Here is a 15,799-nt window from a genome sequence, read left to right as displayed (position 1 = left end):
TCTCTTTCTCACTCTTGATTATCTGTCTCCTCTCTTCCTCTCTCTTAATTATCTCTCCCGCTGCTCTCTTTCTCTCACTTGATTATCTCTATCTCCTCTCTTTTTCTCTGTTGATTCTCCTCCTACTAGTTCCTCTCTCTGGCTCCCATCTCTCTTCTGATTATTTCTCCAGCTCCGGTTTCTTCCTCACTCTTGATTATCTCTTTTAACTATTTCTCTCTCTCGATTCTTCTATCTCTCTCTAGCTTCCCTCCTCTCTATCCTATTTTCACTCAACCTTCTGTCTCATTCTCTCTCTTGATTCCCTCTCTAATCCTGTCTGTGGGCTCTCTCTCTCTCCTGTTTTTCAATCAAGCTTCTGTCTCTTTCTCTCTCTTTGTTTTCTCTCTAGATCCTGTCCGTGTTCTCTCTCTCGATTCTCTCCCTAGCTTCTCTTTGTCTCTCCAGATTTTCTTTCTAGATCTTGTCATATTCTCTCTCTGTCTAGATTCTCTCTCTAGCTCCTGGCGCTTCTCTTTCTTGTTGCTCTCTCAGTGTGGGGCCCACAGAGAAAATGGATGTCTGGATGCGGGCAATGACAGGCCGCATCGGCGTGATGGACGGCTCTGAACGTGCCACGTGGACATCTCGCAACCTCCGCCTGCTGGCCGTCGGATTGGATCTGATCCGACCGTCATATCCAATAAGACTCTGCTACATGTGATAAACAATACAGAAGGCGATCAAAGCCGCGTTTTAGAGAATTTTATAAATCTTACTCTCCATCTGACAACTTTAATATTATTATTTATTTGTGGAACACGGGTATCTGAGGACTTCACACGTCAGAAAAATTATAATATTCTGATTGGGCTAAGTTACCCCCTCTGCTTCTATCTTTAACCACCAATTTACTAGATAATGGGATTTCTAAATAAATTAATCATGTGGCATTGTTTTGCTAGAAGCTTCTTGTTTATGGGCATTCATATTTTATCTTGACGTGAATCCTTCCTTGAATATGTTTTAACTGGATTATTTTCCCTAAATTGGCTCTCTCTTTCCTCTATCCTCCCTCTGTCTCTCTATACCTATATCTTTATCCATCTCTCTTCCTCTCCTTAAGTTACCTCTACATTGATATGTATGTATGTATGTATGTATGTATGTATGTATGTATGTATGTATGTATGTATGTATGTATGTATGTATGTATGTATGTATGTATGTATGTATGTATGTATGTATGTATGTATGTATGTATGTATGTATGTATGTATGTATGTATGTATGTATGTATGTATGTATGTATGTATGTATGTATGTATGCATGCATGCATGTATGTATGTATGTATGCATGTATGTATGTATGTATGCATGGATGCATGTATGTATGTATGCATGCATGTATGTATGTATGCATGCATGTATGTATGTATGTACGTACGTATGTATGTATGTATGTATGTATGTATGTATGTATGTGTGTATGTAGTATGTATGTATGTGTGTATGTAGTATGTATGTACGTATGTATGTACGTATGTATGTACGTATGTATGTACGTATGTATGTACGTATGTACGTATGTATGTACGTATGTATGTACGTATGTACGTATGTGGCCGAAAGTCAGAGCTTCTCTCTCCTCCGTCGGAGGAAATTTGCTCATAACTTCTCCATCCGACCTCAGATCGAGCTGAAAGTGGTTTCATTGTATCCGGAAGGCTATAATCTATTGGAATCGATTCAAAAATTTCCTGAAACGGATCAGTATAGCTCATTCTAGAGGAAATTCAAGATCGAAGGTAAGTTTTCACTCCCGAATTTTATTTTTCAAATTTCGGACAATATACAACCGGAATTATTGCCAAATTTGTGCTTGAATTGTTCGTCACGGGGAGAAGATTCGCAAGGTATAATTTGTGCTTGACGTTCAAACACGTCAAACAGCCAGCGGGACCAGCCAGCCCGCCCATCTGACGTGCTTGACATGTCAGAGAATTACAAAAACAGCCAGTGGATCGAACGCTCACGAAAAAACGAAAACAAAAAAAAAACGAAAATTACAAAAACGCCCAAAAACAACCCGATCTTGCGCTGCACCCCGCAATCAACACTGCGGGTATCGTTTGTCCGACTATCCGGACCGTCTGCGATGACAGGTGTCACGCTGAGGACGGTCCGGATGATGGACCTCCGATGGACCCCCATCAAATTCAAAAAAAAAGAGCCGTTGCCGATGCACTTACCGCCGGCGCCCCCTTTTTTTGACCGTTCCACGCCGCCTCCGCCCGCATTTACTGACCCTTCCACGCCACCGCCCGCTTTTATTGACCCTTCCAAGGCGCCTGATTTCTTTGACTGTTCCACAACGCCATCGCCGTCAGATCTACCTGCGGTCCATCTGATAGAAGGCCAGGATGATCCCACGTCCGCCTGTCCACAAGGATCTGCGAGAGAGGACGCCACGTCGGCTGAGTCAATCCAAGTCGACTCTGTCGACTTGGATGACTTAGCACGTGGCGATTCGGCGGGTTTAGGCTGAGCCGAACAGATCGACTCGGCCTTTCCTGACCGAGTCGATCGGGCCGACCGGGCCGACCGGGTCACGAACTACCGAGTCGACCTAGTCGACTCGGCAGTTCAAGAGCAAGTCGACCCGATCGATACTCACCCAGTCGACCCGGTCAACCCGGTCAAGCCTGACCGAGTCGAGCGGGTCGATCGGCACATGGTCTACCGGGTCGACTCGGTCACCACTAACCGAACTGACTCGGTCAACACTGACCGAGTCGACCCGGTCAACACTGGCCGTGTGGTCTCGGTCAACACGGGCCGAGTTGACTCGGTCAACACTGACCGAGTTGACTCGGTCAACACTGCCCGAAACCCCTTGATTGAGTTAGTCACTGTTGACCAAGTCAATCAAGGAGGGGTGGCCCACCAGGACCAACCAAAACCTAATGACCTGGTCACTATGGATGGGGCCGACGCAGCTACTCTAGCCACACATGCACGTATCTACATCACTGTTGACCATGTTGACCGGGTCATCCCCACACACACCCTAGCTACATCACTAGACACAGGGCCACCCCCTACGAAGACATGGGCAGCGAGAGTGGCGGGTCCCTCCCATACACCCTCTCCCACTACCCACCCCAAGACTACGATTCCCCCCCGCTATGACGACACGATTCCGACACAAGGTTACACTGACTCCGAAGGCATACGTTTAGTCACCTTCTCTCGGGAGGAAATATCACGAATGGCCGCCCCATTCGCCCATACACTTATAGGTCGGTTCGCTACGAAGCAACCACTTATAGATGATATTATGAAAGTCTATCTAGCGCAAAGGAATTTCCTTGATCCTGTGGCTATTGGAGCTAGGAATCACAGGAGCGTCTTCATCCGTTTCCAGCTTGAAGATGATTTCAGGAAGGCGTGGAGCCGCACTACATGGACGATCAAGGACTCCCTGATTCACACCTACCGATGGACAGCGGAGCAAATAGGGAGCTCGCGCGAGCAAGGTCCTCATTTTGTCCCGGTGTGGATAGGATTTCCCGGGCCTACGTCCCCATCTCTTTACACCGGCGGCCTTAGAATCCCTTGCTAGTGCTATTGGAACCTTTATACGTGCCGACAAGGATATCCATCTTTTCAGTCGACTTGGTTACGCGCGGGTATGTGTGGAGGTAGACCTTCTTGAACCCTTACATCGTATGATACTCATTCGCAATGGTGATGAGTTGATTCGCCAGCAAGTTGTGTATGAAAACCTTCCACGTTTTTGTACACACTGTAGTCTACTAGGTCATACCATCCACACATGTCGTCAAAAAACATTGACGACATCATCCCCCGGGGAGGAATTTCTTCCTCCTTTGGCCTACGATGACTATATAGCTGCGGCGACTTCCACCCCCACGAGAGACGGCCTAACGAACGACCCTCTACAGGCAAGCCCTCCTCATCTTCTGCCTCGCTGGATATCACCTCTGTCCCCACTTCTACCACACGAGCTCCTACGTCCATCAATCCTCCCATAGCTAAGCCTTCCCTCCCAGCCTCACGGTGGGTAAAGAAGGGCGCTGATAAGCGCTCCAAAACCCCACCACGAGCTAAGGCCCCTTCTACTAGCAAAGGTAAGGAGGCTAGCGTCCCCCCACTGACCTCAAACATCTTTGCCCTCCTAGAAACCATAGAGGGACTAGAGGAGGATGATTCTAGGGAGGCTGATCAGACCATCGCATCCTCTTTACCCACCATCTCTACGAGACCGACATCCCCCCTTCCCTCACCACTGCCTTCACCTATCCCATCGCCTCCCCCACCACATCGCTCACCTCCACCTACATCCCCTCCATCCACTCCACTCCCTCCCCAACGCCTCGCTCGCCACCACCTCACTCATCCCCACATTCCCCCTCATCGCCACCCATCACTACCCCTAGCCTAGCGCCACCCATCCCCACCCCTTGCCTATCGCCACCCATCCCCGCTCCGAGCCTACCCCTTCACCCTAGCCACACTCCCCCCCCACCGGACATCCTCACCTCCTTGCCCGACCTCCACCCATCACATATACCTTTCGAGCGGGAAGGATGCTTGACTCAAAATCAAGCACCAATCTCTAGTACCGAGGACACTTGTGGAGATACTAGAGGCCACACCTCCACAGGAGACGAGGACTATGTCGCCTCCCTCTCTAAGAAGTCAGACGTGGACACTTCCCCTTTACCAGGTCATCACTCGGATACCCCGGATCCACGTCGCGTATATAACACCCGATCGAGGGTGCGTCACACGAGTCAATAGTTCTATGATTCCAAGTATTGTTTGGAATTGTAGAGGGATCCGTAACCCTCTAACCCAATCACACCTCCTCTCCCTAGTCAATAAGTACAACTTGGGAATAGTTGGACTTATTGAACCGATGATTACATCGGACTGCTCCAATTCCATTGCGGGGAAACTCGGAATGGATCATGTTCACTGTCATCCGTCGAATAAGCTCTGGCTCCTATGGAAGTGGGACCTACTAGCTGAAGGGACCCAGTATGCCACTTTTGACATAGCAACCTCCCCAAAGCCCTATAGGATTACTATAGTATATGCCTCACATATACACTTAGTGCGGGAGGCCTTCTGGGGGGAACTCGCCTTACACATTCACTCTCACTCACAGCCTGAAGACCTCCCTTGGATTCTCGCTGGAGATTTCAATTGCATACGGGCAGTCAGCGAACACCAAGGGGGGCGCCTACTTCGGCCACTTGTCGAGCCTCCTACTATCGGTGAGAAGTGGACTTGGTGTAATCAGCGTCAGGCCGATGCACATATGTACCAACGGATCGACCGTTGTTTCACCAATAGTGCGGCGCTGATGCAGTGTACCATCGTGATTGAGCTCCTCCTGCGCTATTATTCAGATCACTCACCGATCCTCCTTCTCCCGGACTCGAGTAATCGAGTTCGCCGCACACCATTTCGTTTCCAAGCCATGTGGTTAGAGCATAACGACTTCTGTCGTTTTGTACACAGCCATTGGCATGGAACGATCTCGACTTCACCTATGGAGAATTTCAGCTATCCCCTGAGGAATCTCAAACTCCACCTGAAGTGGTGGAATCGACATGTTTTTGGAGATTACCACGCGCCAGTCGAAGCACTCAAGATAGAACTAACTGCCGTCGAGCGGCAGTTGCAGGATGTTTGGACGGACGATGTGGGAGTGTGTCACACTCGACTAAAGGAGTAGCTTGAGACTGTCATGCGGCGCCAGGAGATTCTCTACCTCCAGAAATCGTGTATCCAATGGCTACGCGAAGGTGATAGAAACACACGTTTCTTTCACGCCTCGATCCGTCACAGATTTAGACCCAATTATACGACTCTACTAGAGACATATAATCAGGACCCCACCCAACTGGCAGATGCAGGAGTGGCATTTTACCGCTCGCTCCTATCCTCACAACCCACTATGGTTAGTGAGGACCTTCTCGCTTCTATCCCTCACTTGGTGACCGACCAGGACAGCGCCCTCCTCACAACCATACCCCCTCGAGCAGAGATCAAGGAGGTCGTCTTTTCCTTGGCTAGGAACAAAGCCCCCGGACCGGATGGATTCTCCGCGGAATTCTATACGGCTTATTGGGACATCGTAGGCACCGATTTGGTGCTAGCTATCAAGGAAGTGTTTACGCGTAAAGTCTTCCCTCGTAGTTGGAAATCTACTTTTTTGGCACTCGTACCAAAAGTGGCTCTTCCAACTACCTTCCGAGACTTTCGCCCCATTAGTCTATGTAATGTATGCTACAAAGTTGCATCCAAAATCATTACTAATAGACTACGGAACCTCCTTGAGCGACTCATCTCGCATGAGCAATGTGGCTTTGTCAAGGGTCGACAGATCCATGACAACATCATGTTTGTGCAAGAGCTAGCCCAATCCTTGGACGCCCATATTCCGGGCTCAAATGTCATCATCAAACTGGATATGGAGAAGGCCTTCGATCGAGTCGAGTGGAATTTCCTCACCCTAGTGTTGCGCCGCTTTGGTTTCAACACTGAGTTCATCGATCTTGTCAATGTTTGCATAAGAGAGAATCACTTCTCTCTTTTGATGGGTGGAAACTCCACTGGATTCTTCACGGCCACGAGAGGTCTTCGGCAAGGTGACCCTATCTCGCCTACCCTTTTCATATTGATGGAAGAGGTCTTCAGTCGATCGCTCACCCGTGCGATCGATCGCGGCCTCATCCAACCCTACTTTACGAAAAGGGGATGCCCGATCCTTTCACATTCTCTATTTGCAGACGATGTTATCCTCTTCCTCAATGGATATAAAAAATCCATTAGGGAACTTATGAGCGTTCTCACGACATACGAGCAAGCTTCGGGCCAGCTTGTCAACGCCTCGAAGAGTAGCTTTATAGTTGGTCCTTCCACTACTATAAAGTGCCCTCAGATCATTCAACACTATACTCGATACTCACGAGGATGCCTTCCTTTTGAATATCTTGTATGCCCTATCTTTTTGGGACCCGTGAGGCACGACTATTTTGATACTTTGTTGGGTAAACTCCGAAAGAAACTAGAGGGATAGAAACTCCGTTTCCTATCACCCGGTGGGCGCATCCAACTTATTCGACACGTCCTCATGAGTATCCCATTGCACATGCTGGCGGTTCAGTCAATATCTTCTGTGGTTCTCTGCTCAGTGGAACGACTATGCGCACGTTTCTTATGGTCCGGTCACCTCGCGGGAGAATACCGCCACCATTGGGTTTCTTGGGAGAAAGCATGTCAGCCGACGGACGAGGGGGGTCTAGGGATCAGACGCCTCACGGACGTCCAGGACATGCTTCAAAAGAAGCTCGTATGAAGATTGTGCATCACATACTCATTATTGGGTTGTTTTATTTTCGCCAAGTATGGCGAGTGGGCCCATCGTGAGGCTGACGTTCGGGGTCCTCGGGGCTGCCACTGGCTCCAGCTGGCCCAGGTCACTCGCTGGAATATTGGCTAAGGTGAGATTAGCGCCTGGTTTGATACCTGGCATGCTGACGAACCACTCGCGCTCCATCCACAGTTTGTCCCACACGAGGTGCGACTAACAGTGGCACAGCTGCTTAGGGGAACACCCAACACCGACTGCGGGAGCATGGCCTCCCTCTCGATACGCTACGTGAGGTCCAGAGAACCTCGCTCGGGTCCACCCCTGACCTTGCCATTTGGACGCTCACACCCAAAGGCACATACTCATGCAAATCTTCATGGGAGCATTATAGGGAGAAATCCCCCATCCAGCACTGGGGTCGCCGCATCTGGCATCCGGCGATCCTTCCTCGAGTTTCCTTTTTCCTCTAGAGACTCTTGCATCGCGGCCTACCGACTGATGATTGCATGACTCGTAGAGGTTACTCTCTCAGTTCCCGTTGTCACTATTGTACCACAGTACCACACAGTGAGACCATGGATCACCTCTTCTTCCAGAGTGAGACAGCACTCGCATGCTGGCACCTCGTCACTAACCGTTGTCGTCCACTGACTCCGTCTGAGTGTTTTGGCAAGTTCCTTACCTCGCCAACACGCTCTACACGGAGCCCCATTCCACACATCACCATAGCCTATCTACTATGGGAGATATGGAAAGGGCGAAATTCTTCTCGTTTCGCAGGTAAGTCCATGCACGTCGTGGATATTATACGTCGAGTTCAGCTGTGGCTAAGGCGCATTCACCATCTACTTTCCCCTTGAACCAGCACATCCACACTTGCTTGCGACCTCCTCCATTCCGTGGGCATTCCGGCGACACCCGCCCCCATCCGCATTTAGTATCGGGTTGTTTATTGGCTAGCACCCCCAATAGGCATCCTTAAATTGAATGTGGACGGTGCTGCCAAAGGAAACCCGGGGCCCGCGGGGGGCGGAGGTACCTACAGGACCATACGGGGAGTATACTCTTATCGAGGGCGGGAGTACTGTCTTTCCCCACCGCGACGATGCTTAAGCACCGAAATCAATATCCGAATTCGCGTCGCAAAGAAACACTTGAGAAAGAGAGAGAATAAGTGGAAATCCAAACCAAGTGTAATTCTGTCGGCGGTGGAAACTTCTCGAGAAAACATTGGACGGAGAACACTTTCGACACCAAAGGGTTCAGGCGTACGTCGGCACCGTAGTGCGTGAAGAGGATGCGGGAAATTTCGATCATGGCGAGGCTGGGCGAATCCGGGCGTTGAGCGGCCCACTAGACGAGAAAGATTCTCGGCGTTTCGGGCGTTGAACGGCCATGGCAGATAGTAGATGGCGTCGTCATAGAGTCAGGCGAGGCGAATACCCGTGCGCGAAGTGCGCATAGGGTGCACAGAGCAGCGCGCGCGCGGACTGCGCGGAATGGGTGGAGCGCACCCGGAGCGCGCATAGCGCGCGCGGCTCGAAGCGTGGACGGCGTCGACGACGAACCGTTGGACGGCCTCGACGACGTTGGTGGCCGGCGTGCGCGCGCGTGGCGCGCGGCGCGGCGGCGTGGCGCGCGGGCGCAGGCGCGGCGGCGGCGCGCGCAGCGTGGCGCGGCGTGGCGCGCGCGCGCGGCGCGCGCGCGCGCGCAGACGGCGGCGCGGCGCACGCGTGCGGCGGTCGGGCGGCTCTGGGCGACCTTGGATGTGCGGCCTAGGCGGCCCTGGCGGGGCTGCCTGGGCGGCCCTGGGACGGTCTTGGCTGGGGCGGCCTGGGCGGCCTGGGACGGTCTTGGCTGGGGCGGCCTGGGCGGCCCTAGGACGGTCTTGGCTGGGGCGGCCTGGGCGGCCCGGCGGGCTGCTGGCGACCTTGGGGGCTTGGTGGGCAGCTCGGCACCTAGCGGGCTGCCCGGGCGGCCTTGGCTGGGGCGGCCTGGGTGGCCCTGGCGGGGCTACCTGGGCGGCCTTGGGCGAGAGAGACGGTGAGAGGGAGAGGGAGAAAGAGAGAGAGTAAGAGAGAGAGAAGGTGGTGAGAGAGGAAGGAGAGGGGGTGGAAGGCTAACATCGCTAGGCAGCGGCGGGGCGGCGGCGGCGACGGCTAGGGTTAAGAGGGATAGGGGAGGATGGGCAGTCCTCCAAGAAGAGTTAAAAAAAACTCAATTCTTGAAATTATGACTGCCTACTGTTTCTTGAAAACAATGGCCTATATATAGGCCTTGGAGGAAAAAAAATGACGAGAAATTAAAGACGTGCGCCGTGTCACGCCAAAGGGCAGTTGTGGATCTGCCTCTGGCGTCGTGTCATGACGCGCATAGGTACGTGTGTGGGTGGAGACGTGCTTGTCGACGGTTGCGGCGTGTTGACTTTGGTGTTGACTTCGGTTGACCGTGGCGGGTTGACTTTGGTTGACTTTGTCGTTGGGTCCATAGCAGGCATGTTGACTCTGGCTGACCATGGCGACGCTTTCTACGGTTATGTGTTGGCGTCCTCGCCATCACTAAGGATCGCTTACGCAACTTTAACATGAATCAACCTGATTGGTTGTTTAGTGTAATATGATTTGTGGATTCATACGTATTAATGGCTACAAAACTGACCATACTCATCATATGAGTGAGGTTAGATAGTACTGTAATATCTTCCTCGAGTATCCTTTAAATATGAATGTTTGGAGCACATGCTTAAAGACTAGTGATCTTTGTATTGTGATATCGTCTTAATTCACTTAGTCCAATCATGTATTCATAGACTTCATTAAAAGAATAACATGTGCACTATAATGAATACATTGTACTAATAAACATAGAACAATACACAAAAAATGTGATTGGCATGGCGACCACATATATTTCCATCAAAAGTTTCATAAAACTCCCTAGATAAATTTCATAGTCTACGTTTTCATAAATATTTCTTAAAAGTTTCCAAAATTATAATATATCCACCAACATCGAAAAACCCTATGCATCTGATCTTCGAGGCCTATTTATCATTCTACTTAATAGCCCATGTCAGCCCATAGGATATCAAGCTATATCTCATGCCTACAAGACACATAGAAGTCTGTCAACTCTCTCATAAAACATTTACAATCAATTACTATGTATGTATAATTTTTATTCATGCGAGACTCCAAATTACTTAGGGCATGATTTATCGTCATACTCTAGATGGCCATTTTGGTTAGTAATAATGTGTGACAGAAGCATTGGAGAAGGATCATCAAATGGACTGGCTTAATGGAGCCACATTGTAACATCTAACATTACATGCATAATTTGAGAAACATTAGATCAGAGAGGCCACTCCACTAAATGACTTTAGTGCTTGAAATCATTGGCCACCCTATTATACATTTTGTACCAAAGGTTGGTTTTTTGTTTCATAATCCATTGATATAAAGCCCTGCTAATAATCCATATGGCTATAAAGTGAGAGGAGTGTGAGATGTGATATTTGAGCTATATGAGATGTCCTAATCAAAGTGAATGTCATTCAACCCAAAGGGAGAAAGAATGGTAATTACCATTACATAATGTTCCAACATGAAATGATGGCCCAATCCCCTGAATATGAAAGTGTGGGAGAAGTATACATATAAGACATATTTTCCTCTAAAATGTCCTCTTTGTGTATGGTACACCAAGAAGATATTAAAGAATGTATGTGTTTGACATGATTTATTATGATTACCTCCTAGTCTTGTTTTATTATATTTGCAAAAATGTGTTTGGCTGTCAAATCGTTTTACCCCACATGATTGGGAATCAACTAACATAATGGTATTATCTACAGCAAGGGTGAACAACTTCAAAAAGGAAAAACTCTTCTAAAAGACTTCATAACAACTTTATGTCAATGCTTTCTAATAAAAGGAAGCACATTAATCAGGCTAAGGTAAAGGTAAAAGGGGATTATTTATCTTTGATGGGTCGCTGGTAATGCATTAACATAACTTTTTGGTTAATAGAGGAGAAACGCTGATTTTGGAACAGATATCATAAAACTTAAATAAAGACAGGGAATTAATTTATGGAGATTTAGGAGTCTGATTCAGCAAGCCTATTTTTGATTTCAATAACAGACAAATATAAGAGAAAATAACCGAATTTATTTGTAAGATAATTTCTGTTTTATTACAATTTATCTATTTAGGTCTATATTTTCCCGATTAAAATACTACCATTATGAGACCCAATGTGGGTCTTGTATTGGACCCACTTCTAACTCTATTGTTGACTTAGGCAAGGCAGATTGTTTATCACCTTCACCTCAGGTAGGTCCTTAAAAAAATCTGGACTGATACAAAGTAAACAAATGCTGACAGAATTGAAGTAGAGTGGAGTGTTTATTCAACGCTATAAGGTTGAAAGTTTCAAGGATTAAGATAATAAAGTGAATTGAAATAATACAGATTGTGGATGCTCTATATATTACGGTAATCAGAATGCATGCTGCAAACATCTAAGAAAATGAATCAATTCTCAATGATTTAAAAAAAAACTACAAAAATTTTGGCAAACACTGAGTGCAAATAGGATAAAGGAGATGACCTCCTGAAAATTGCAGACTCATCTCCAAAGACTGCAGCACAAGAAACAGTTAGTCGGTGGCAGGGAGATTACCAGTACATACTGAAGACTAGAGCTTGACTTCAAAATAGCCCATAAAGTTTCCGCCTTCTGGCTGACCATGACACTCTAGGTCATCCGAAATGCTGTGAGGTCACCTCTCAAATCCATAGCACAGCCTGTGACAGCGATAATTCGTCTTTTTAGTCAAAATTTCCAAATCAAGGACAAGTTATTTAGACTTGACCTGCTGAGTAAGTGACATCACCTCATTCCAGCAAAGAAAATATCGAGGTCAGTCCATCACTTTGCTTCAAAGAAGATGCTGGTAGCATCAAGTACCTCCAAGACCATGATCCACTACAAAGTAGCTGGTGTCGGCTTCTTTGAGTGAGTAAGATTACCCTCTATCATAAGAACAAGTTCAAAGAATCTAAACTGAGATGTGACTACATCTATCTATCCCTCCAAGACCATATTATTGGTGTTACCTTTGGATGAGGCAGTAAGGTTACCTTCTTTCAGTGAGACGATCAGTGGTGGAAGTAAGGTCACCAAAAAACAAAGTGCTGAGTGGTTACTTCCTTAACACTGAGAGGTCTCCAATCTGTAGGCTTTCATCTGAGCCAACTGCATAACCAACCATTTGGCCATGGTAGTAAGGTTACTGTTACGGTACTCCTGAAGTAATTCGGAAATGTAACGGCCAATTTAGCCGAGACTTCCCCACCGGACGTTCAAGTGGACAAAAGACACTCGATTCAAAAAAAAGAAATCCGTTCCCAATAAGATAACTGTTCCAAGGGTCAATCGATGAGAGGAATATGAAGTTCCAAAGAGAGAAACGTAGCGACGAAGAAAAGATAAATGCCGGATCGGCAACGACTCCAGCAGATGACGAGAGGATCTCCCGCTCTCTTCCGCTGGCTCCCCGTAACACTACTCACAACTTCTTATCGTTTCCCTTCTTCAGGCGCCTTGGCGCCTTACATGTTGTTCGCCATCCTCGTCCCTTGCAGCGTCTGACCCGAAACGGTTGTTGCGTGAGCGACGTGAACGCACTTTTGCTTTTTCCGTTTTTCCAAATAAGCTCCTTATCAGTTACCTCCTTTCATATAGCCCCGCAAAAATTTTGAGGTTATTGTGAGGCCAACAGGTTATTGGTTATGCAGAGAAAAGCCAACAGATAGAGGGTCTCACTTTAACACTAAAGTTTTTGAGGCTAGTTGAAAAGAGGTTACCTTACTGCCTTAGACAGGAAATTGGGAATATGGCTGTACAGAGCAAAACCTACGGATTGGGGGCTTCACAGTAACCTTGAAAAGTTTTGGGGACTCGCTTAAAGGAGGCAATCTTATTGTCTTAAACAGCAGCAATCTGAATGCTTTTCTCCACAGCAGCAATGCACCTAACCATGAGAATTCAGCAACAAGGTTTCCTCCTTTCAACCAGCCTCAAAAACCTTTTCAAATTACTGTGAGGCCCCCAATCTGTAGGCTTTTATCCACAGCAGCAATGCACCCAACCATGAGAATTTGGCAACAAGGTTTCTTCCTTTCAACCAGCCCAAAAAACCTTTTCAAATTACTGTGAGGCCCCCAATCTGTATGTAGCCTTCCCACCGTCGCGGCCACCTGCCTGCGGCGGGGTAAAGTTACGCCTCCCTTTAAGCGGCGATGGAGCCGAGCTCCATAGAAGCCTCCAAGACGGCAGCACTAATGCCATCTACTGTAAAGCCGAGTCATGTTACCTCCTTTTAAGGAAAAGAGCCCCAGAGAACTTCAGCAAGTATGGTGGCGATATGAGCCTCCCCCGCATCCGCCTCCCTCACACAGGCCAAGATGAGCCCCTTGACAGCAGCTTTCTCTCTCCTCCTCATCCCCGCCCCGATCTCGACCTGCACGGCCAACCGCCTCACGCAGCCAGCAAACGGCCGCCTCCTCGGCCCAACCTCCTCCTCGGAAACCCCGCCGAGATCAGACAGCTGCAGCCCCACCAGCTTCCCCACCACGCCAGCCCCTACCATGGCCTCCACGGCCTCCTTCCTGGCGTAGTACGTCATCCGGAGGATGACGTCCAGCGCGGCTTCCGTCATCCCGGCGTCGTCCACGTCATCCAGAAGGGCAACGAGCCGGGGGATTTGACCGTCCGCCTGGAGCTCGTCGACCAGGGCGGACTTGATGGCGCCGACGAGCGAGCCGAGGGCGCGGACCGCGGCGGGCCGACCGGACCCGGCCAGGGACCGGTGCACGGGGGGGCAGCCCATGATGACGTGGCCGACGAAGACGTCGCGGTTGAAGGCGACGGCGGCGGCGACGACGGCGGCGCAGCCGTCGCGGACGGGCGGCGGCGCGGCGGCGCAGGCGAGGGCGGCGGCGGCGGCGGGGAAGACGGCGGAGTCGAGGAGCAGGTCTTGGAAGGCGCGGTCGAACCCCCGGTCGAGCCGGCTGTGGAGGGCGTCCAGGAGGAAGATTAGGGCGTCGGTCGATGACGTGTCGATCGATCGGAGGGAGGCGAGGAGGAGGCGGAGGACTTCGCGGTCGATCCAGGACTGGATCTCGGACTGGATCGAGCGCGCCACGTGGCGGATCTCCTGGCCGTTGGATCGGGCGGTGGAGAGGCGGCGGAGGCGGGAGAGGAGCGCGCGGAGGGAGGAGAGGGCGGGGTCGGCGGAGAAGATTCCGCCGGATTCCGATTCCGTTTCGAGCGCCAGCAGCGCCTTCAGCGACGGAGATTCCTTCAGATCCTCGCTCTTCCTCCTGTTCTTGATCTTCTTGCTCTTGTTGTTGTTCTTGTTCTTGGTCGATCGGAGGTTTGGATCTTCTCGATCCGACGATCCGCCGCTTCCTCGTTGTTTTTCCTCGTTTTCTGTCGGCGATCGGAGACGTTGATCTTCTTGATCTGTTGTTTCTCCTCGTTCGTCTGCATCGTTCTTCTGCTCCGATCGCCCTAAATCTTCTCGATCCGGTAATAATCTGCCTCTTCCGTCGTCCGCGTTCTTCTGCTCCGGTCGCCTTAAATCTCCTCGATCCGATAATAATCCGCCTAGTTCGTCTGCCTCGTTCTTCTGTTCTGATCGCCATAAAAATTTTCCGTCCGACAATAATCCGACTAGTTCATCTTCCGCGTTCTTCTGCTCTAATCGCCAAAAATCTTCTCGATCTGACAACAATCCGCCTCGTGCATCTTCTGCGTTCGTCCGCTCCGATCGCCGTAAATCTTCTCGATCCGATACCAATCCTCCTGGTTCATCTTCCTCGTTCTTCTGCTCCAAACGCAGAAAAACTTCTCGATCTGAAACCGTGGCTCGTTCTTCTTCCACGTTCTTCCAGTTCGATCGAAACCGATCTTCACGATCCGCCGATCTGCAGCGCGCTCGTTGTTCTTCCTTGATCTTCTCCTTGCCGCCGCCGGCCAAGTGCTGGAGATCTGTGCAAGCTTTTCTCAGAATTTCGAGCGCGCGCAGTACGAAATTGTCCTCCATCTCCGCCTCTTCTGAAATCTCTCTCGCTGTCCGTTTATATACAATCCCTCTTTTTGGTGGGAAGATCGAGCGGAAAGTCGTACCGGCCGGCTCGGAGGAAACTGAAGGCTCACGTTAACCCGGTGTTCCGCAGGATTAGTTTACCCGGCATTCTCGTAGCTTCTTCCACGTGGACGAAGAAAAGGATCACACGTGGCTTTCGCCTTCTCGATTGCCACGTGGAGCGCTAATAAAGCTCCACGTCGTCATTAGATGCCAAGCGGATCTGTGGGACCCAGTCGGTTTTGTCCTC

The 15,799-nt window shown here is 49.6% G+C and overlaps 1 protein-coding gene across 1 annotated transcript; it reads right to left on the bottom strand.

Annotated features, from left to right (window-relative positions):
* Positions 1-12,783: 12,783 nt before the first annotated feature.
* On the bottom strand, positions 12,784-15,572 carry LOC144713314 (uncharacterized). Its single transcript, XM_078587895.1, has 2 exons — positions 13,774-15,572; positions 12,784-13,131 (listed from the first exon to the last, which is right to left on the bottom strand). The coding sequence occupies exon 1, from the start codon at positions 15,505-15,507 to the stop codon at positions 13,780-13,782; it is 1,728 nt and encodes a 575-aa protein (XP_078444021.1). The 5' UTR covers positions 15,508-15,572; the 3' UTR covers positions 12,784-13,131; positions 13,774-13,779.
* Positions 15,573-15,799: the final 227 nt, after the last annotated feature.

Source organism: Wolffia australiana, chromosome 15, assembly GCF_029677425.1.
Source record: "Wolffia australiana isolate 7733 chromosome 15, ASM2967742v1".
NCBI classification, from domain to species: domain Eukaryota; kingdom Viridiplantae; phylum Streptophyta; class Magnoliopsida; order Alismatales; family Araceae; genus Wolffia; species Wolffia australiana.
Note: the sequence above shows the minus strand (reverse complement) of the source record. Positions and strands in the feature narration are given on the sequence as shown.